This window comes from Malaya genurostris, chromosome 2, assembly GCF_030247185.1.
Source record: "Malaya genurostris strain Urasoe2022 chromosome 2, Malgen_1.1, whole genome shotgun sequence".
Lineage (NCBI taxonomy): Eukaryota > Metazoa > Arthropoda > Insecta > Diptera > Culicidae > Malaya > Malaya genurostris.
The window spans coordinates 231,653,466-231,660,032 of NC_080571.1; the positions used below are offsets into that span (position 1 = coordinate 231,653,466).

A 6,567-nucleotide genomic window follows, 5' to 3' on the forward strand; every position below is an offset into this window, starting at 1 on the left:
AAAAAGTTTACTGATAGAAGAAAGTAAGCTAATTGGTCGATAACTTGATGTTTCTGCTGGGTTTTTATCAGGTTTGAGGATAGGAATTACTTTAGCGTTTTTCCATCTTTTTGGGAAGTAAGCTAATGAAAAACAGGAGTCTCAAGGCAACATCGGGAAGATTTTTAATAAGAATATTAAAAATTCCATCATTACCAGGAGCCTTCATGTTTTTGAGTTTCTTAATAATTGATTTAATTTCATCAAAATTCGTCTCAATAATGTCATCGTGTCATAACACTTGGGTTGAAATATGATCATATTTCAGTGAGACTTCATTTTCAATAGGACTCATAACGTTCAAATTAAAATTGTGGACACTCTCGAACTGCTGAGCAAGTTTTTGAGCTTTTTCGCCATTTGTAAGAAGTATTTGATTTCCTTCCTTGAGAGCAGGAATTGGTTTCTGAGGTTTCTTAAGAACCTTAGAAAGTTTCCAGAAAGGTTTAGAATATGGTTTAATTTGTTCAACTTCTTTAGCGAAATTTTCATTTCGCAAAAGAGTAAATCTATGTTTAATTTCTTTTTGTAAATCCTTAACTATGTTTTTCATAGCAGGATGTTTTTCATATTTAATTGTTCGCCGGTGCATTGGAATGGCAAATATGCTCCAGCGATGAAATAAATTCCATGAATGGTTTCAACTTCGATTCCCAAGCTTTCAATAACTTTAGTATTGAAAGAAGGTAAAATTCGATGTTTAATTTGCCGTTGGACAAAAATGGCAACTCCACCACCCATTCCAGTAAACCTGTCAAATCGATGAACCACATAATGTGGATTACTTTTCAATTTGACATTTGGTTTAAGAAAAGTTTCTGTCACAATGGCAATATGGATTTTGTGAACTTCGAGAAAATTATAAAATTCATCTTCACTCGATTTCAAAGATCGAGCATTCCAATTTAAAATATTCAAATATTTATTTAACATCACTGTTAAATTTTAAATTCATTATAATATTATTTGCAAATTGCCATCCGATTTGAAATGCTTCAAAAAGTGATGAAGTCGAATTCATTTGGATGATCATTTGAAAAAGTTGATCTTGTAGGTAGATCATGTTTTTTTTTAAGTAATATCGCCTAAATCGACTTCATTTAAAGAAGCGAATGGCATTGAAGGAATATTGGTAGGTAGACTGCCATTAGAAGAAGGTGATTTGGCCGGTCTACCTATTAATAAATTGTTTTCGTTAGAATTATTTACATTAGAAGAAATAGGTGGTAGTTTTCTACCTAATATACCAGCATAACTGACATTAGAAGAAGATGATGACGAGGTCGATCTACCTGTCAATAAATTGTTTTCGTTAGAAGACGAATTGGCAGGAGTACCTGTTTTTTGTTTTAAATTCGAAGAAATAGGTGCCTTAGAAAAATTAGGCGTGGCATTTGTAACGGCCTTTTGATTTTCAGGTATGTTCTGTAAATTTAAGGTCGTTGATTTGACTTGTTGTCTAAGCGAACGAGCGTTTAAAATTTTTTCCCTGACAGGACATTTCAAATAATTGGATTTATGATTTCCATTGCAATTTGAACATGAAAATTTATCAGTGGTTTCATTCACTGGACAAACGTCTTTCGAATGCGATTTACCACAATTCAAACACCGTATATCCATATGACAATTTTTGGTTCCATGACCGAAGCCTTGGCAACGACGACATTGCGTTAAGTTTGCAATACGATTATGCCGTTTATAATGTTCCCAATTAATTTTAATGTGGGAAATGAAACGTACATGTGGTTGAGAGATAGAAGTGGTGTCTAATACTCGTTAATCGATTTCGATCGATTTTAAGTACTTTTTTGTAAAATAAACAAGTAAGCATCATATCCAAAGAGCCTTGGGCTATCCTGATTCCCGGCTTCCTGTTCCTGAAATAGTGGTCATATACTCAAAAATGGAACTCACTCACTTTTCGTAGAGGTTACTTGACCGATATTCACAAATTTAGGTTCAAATAAAAGGCCAAAACTTCTAAACTTTGCGCGGATGCAAGTGTTTAATATTTCATTTTTGCCATTTCTAAAATTATTAGTATTTAAAATTTAAGCCGTCGTGTAAAGTACGATGACCGAATCATATGAAATCTTATAAAGTTTACTAAAATCAATACAGTTTGTAAGTCATGTTAACAGATGGTCATTCGAACCGACTTCATTTACACCGGTTGCAGAAGTATCTGCAATAGCAAAACTGTTTCATTTTGTTGGTTGTGCTAATTGATTTTTTTTTGTTTTCCTTCAAGAAGCAATAAGAATTATTTCGAAGAATACCACATATATGAGAATGTGGTTTTTTATTACTATCTGATTTCTACACAGAAAAAAAATGATCACGAAACCAACCCTCTTGGGGAAAACCACGTGTACTCACTTCTCGAACTGGTGCTGGAACGTTTTGTTTTGTGTTTTGCATGAAATAAACAAGTTTTTGGTTGGCATAGAATCTGTGGCAGACAACTTCTGCACAACAGTTTCAGAAACAGTCAAATTTGTCTGTACAGTCATCAACTGTTTGCCTGTCAACTATGATCACACTGTGATTACATTGTCACAGATAATCTGCACACTTTGACTGCATACAGATGGACAGTCAAGCCGATTTTGACTGCTTGCAGACAACTGCGAACCGATTACACTATGATACAGTCAAACTGCCCAAGTTTGTGCAGATAAACTGGCTAATGTAATCGTACCTTAAGTAGATTTTTGATTTAAAGATTTGGAATGTCTACGATGTCTACCAAACTCTACGAGGAGAAACAGGGAATCTTAATGACAAATTTGAACTTGTGTGGTACGGTCCACAAAGATTGATTTATGATTCTGTAGTATGTTAGGTTACGGTTTGGAAGTGTTCTAATTCTAGTCATAATACTTTCCTGTATATTTACGAATTGACATGACATGGCATCGATTTTTTATTTGATGATAAATTTATTGTAAGTATGCTCTTCCAACGTAGTGCCAGAGTGTAATCCCCGGAGCAGTTCAATCCAGGGCATTTTATGCAAACTAAGGAAACACATAAAGTTCCCAATTGCTATTCGTTCTTAATTTATATTTCTATTTCAACTTCACAAACAGTTACCAAAATCGATCCGGAATGAACAATGACTGAGCAAATAACTAAAACAAACTAGAAATTTAGAGGCACATTCTCGCATAACTATGAAGCGGCTCGTGCATCGCCTAAAGATCCTTATAGTACTGTATATAATAATATTTTTGTGAATGAAAACGACCTTTATGCAATTCAAATTCAGTGTATACGTCCGGTGTAACATACCCGTTTTCTTACGTCAGTGGCGACAATTCTTACGCACGAGCTCGCAACACGTGTAGCTACCTTTTACACCAATGGGTGCAAATTGAACGTCAACGGTTGCAGATAACTATTCCTGAAATTTTGGTGACATCGGTTGGTGCTTCCAAAATCGGATCACGTCGAGACGGGCGGCCGCACCAACAGCTGATCAAAATTCAAGATCATCCTGTTCGAAAGAAATATAATCGGCCACACCTGGTTGATTCGGATTCGGATAGAATCGCTTAACTTTCAGTCGTTCTTGACGGCGCGGGGTTACCATTGACGACAACTTTTAATCTGGCGTTCCTTGGCCATATCATATGCACGGAACTGTGAAAAACGAACGCGATATCTTCGCTGATGGTGGAGCATCCGATCGATCCGTTGCCGACCGCGCTCTCGTGGTAGAAAGATCGTACCGATACTGTTCCACTGGCATTCAAATCTATTATAATTTGAATCTGGTTATCATTTCAATGAAATGCGAGCGGAAGATGCACTTTTTAAGTCCAACAAAAATCAAAAGGAACAATATCAAGGATTTCTTTATTGTCCCATGCCAAACAATATGCACCGAATAGCGGTTTCTTCCGAGCCAGCCAGGTATGGTATTATCATCCCAACAAACTAGGAATCGCCTAAGAGTACCGCTATGGTACTGTCGTGCCTCGGAAGGGATACCTCTTCTACAAGCGATCTTCCTTGCATGCTGAATATGTATACAGCGCTCGGTAGAATTTGAATATGCAATTAATCTACGCCCAGGATATCTAGCTCTCTTGCTCAGACATCCAGCTTTGCAAGCGGGTTGGATGATTTTTCTGAATTTCTCTTTTCCTGGAGGTTGATTGGAACAGATTCATCTCCTATAAAAACAGAGTCGATCGATGAATTGATATCACATCGTTCCTTCAGTTCGTGCTGAAAAGATCGGAGTTGATATCCTCAGACTACCGAGTACTTCAGTGATTATTTTACCCGGTCAGCTATCATGGAGTTCTTCAAAGTGTTCTCGTTTAGCTCCAACACAATCTACTTGCTGGTAGCCTGTTTCTTGGTCACATTGTTCGTATTGCTGACGGAGTTCAGACAGAAAGTGTATGTTAGAAGTGATCTGGTGAAACTGGCGAAGAAAGTGTTGTTCGGACAATGGTGGCCAGTGATTTCGGTGAACGATGAGAATAACAATACCACCTACCCGGCAGTGAAAGTGCTGAGAAGAGCTCCTGGTCCTAAGAGTTTTCCGATTATCGGCAACCTGAGAGAACTGGATGGTTACGATGTTCCCTATCAAGCCTTCAGCGTGTTGGCCAACAAGTTTGGTCCAATCGTCAACCTTAAATTGGGCTACGTCGACGCGGTAGTAGTCAACGGAATCGAAAATATCAAGGAAGTGTTAATTCATAAGGCACAGCATTTTGACAGCCGACCGAACTTTCGCCGCTACCAACTTTTGTTTTCTGGAAACAAGGAGAACTGTAAGTATACCATCATTTTGGAACAAAATCAGTGAAACTTATCTGTGCCATTCGTTCATTTAAAGCTCTCGCTTTTTGTGACTGGTCTGAGACCCAGAAGGCACGCCGAGATATGCTCGTACCACACACATTTCCAAGGAACTTCTCCAGCCGATTCAACGAGTTGAATAATTTTGTTATCGATGAAATTCGTTACATGGTTGGTGAGAGTTCTGTTGATAGAGTAATCGCTATCAAGCCGATCATCATGAATATCTGCGCCAATGTTTTCTCGCAGTATTTTGCCAGCTACCGCTTCGATGTTGAAGACCACAAGTTTCAGAAGTTGGTCAAAAATTTTGATCGCATCTTCTATGAAGTAAACCAAGGCTATGCGGCTGACTTTCTCCCATTTTTGCTTCCGTTCCATCGGAGAAACTTAAAGCGAATTGATCAGATGACCGAGGAAATCCGTGAGATCATGTTGAGTTCGATCATCAATGAGCGTTACAATAACTGGGTGGAAGGAAACACCGAAATCGACTATGTCGACAGTCTAATCAACCATGTCAAAACCAAAATCGGTCCTGATATGGATTGGGAGACCGCCCTGTTTGCATTGGAAGACATTATTGGGGGTCATTCCGCCGTCGCCAACTTCCTGGTTAAGACATTCGGTTACATTATCCAGCATACCGAAGTACAACAGAAAATTCAAGCTGAAGTGGATCGTGTTCTAGAAGAACAAGGCAAACACTACATCGATCTATCCGATCGCAATCAGATGCAGTACACCGAAGCAGTAATCATGGAGTCTCTTCGACTTATCGCCTCGCCGATTGTGCCGCATGTTTCCAACCAGGAAAGCCAAATTGGAGGTAAATATTTCTTTTCGTTTTATAAAGCTTTTGCTTTTTCTAAAACCAAAAAAAATATTTAAGGTTACGATGTGCCCAAGGATACGCTAATCTTTCTCAATAATTATGACCTTAGCATGTCCGACGAATTGTGGGAATCACCGGAACAGTTTATCCCCGAGCGCTTTCTACAGAACGGTCGCGTGGTGAAGCCGGATTTCTTCATTCCATTCGGAGCCGGACGTCGGTCATGCATGGGCTACAAAATGACGCAACTAATCAGCTTCTCGATGATTGCCAACATACTGAGACAGTACACCATCGCACCGCTGGCTGGTCACTCTTATAACGTTCCTGCGGGATCGCTAGCGATGCCGGAGAAATCGTATGAAATTCAAATCAGTCCTCGACATTGAATTCCTGATATCCCTTTTACGCCACCCAAGTGCACCTTTTCACACCTACCTTTAAACATGATTAATTCTTGATTCACCTATTAGGAAAATACTCGTTCATCCTCGCAATCCTTAATTTAATTCCATTGATGTTCTCCTTCCCTCCTTTTCTTACACCATTCCGTATATGCTAATGCGTCCGCCAAAAACAGAACTGAGAACGCTGCATATGCGATCCACGTGATCCATCGCATCATCACTATTCAACTGTCCTTTTCGATCGCGTGGAGCTTAGTTATTATAGTATAGGAGTACACATCTGAATGTTTTTTCCTTTATTGAACAGGAGTTTAATGCTATAAATGAAATTTATAAAGTATTCACTGTATTATTGTCGACCGCTTGCACTAATTGCGCTGTGATGTATTACGTTGAGTCAGAGGAGCATGACATGAGAGAAAGTGAGAATGAGCTATAGGTTAGTTTTAAGGATTCTACTGT

At 38.6% G+C, this 6,567-nt stretch overlaps 1 protein-coding gene across 1 annotated transcript; it reads left to right on the forward strand.

The window, feature by feature from the left end:
• The first annotated feature begins 4,348 nt into the window (after positions 1-4,348).
• On the forward strand, positions 4,349-6,175 carry LOC131432626 (cytochrome P450 307a1-like). The gene is made up of 3 exons (XM_058599017.1): positions 4,349-4,835; positions 4,901-5,692; positions 5,756-6,175. Exons 1-3 carry the CDS (start codon positions 4,349-4,351, stop codon positions 6,085-6,087), a joined length of 1,611 nt encoding a protein of 536 aa, XP_058455000.1. The 3' UTR covers positions 6,088-6,175.
• Positions 6,176-6,567: the final 392 nt, after the last annotated feature.

Coding starts and splice junctions, on each gene's coding strand:
- LOC131432626 (XM_058599017.1), top strand. CDS start 4,349: ATGGAGTTCTTCAAAGTGTTCTCGTTTAGCTCCAACACAATCTACTTG. Junction 4,836..4,900: donor TTCTGGAAACAAGGAGAACT/GTAAGTATACCA, acceptor GTTCATTTAAAG/CTCTCGCTTTTTGTGACTGG. Junction 5,693..5,755: donor CCAGGAAAGCCAAATTGGAG/GTAAATATTTCT, acceptor AAAATATTTAAG/GTTACGATGTGCCCAAGGAT.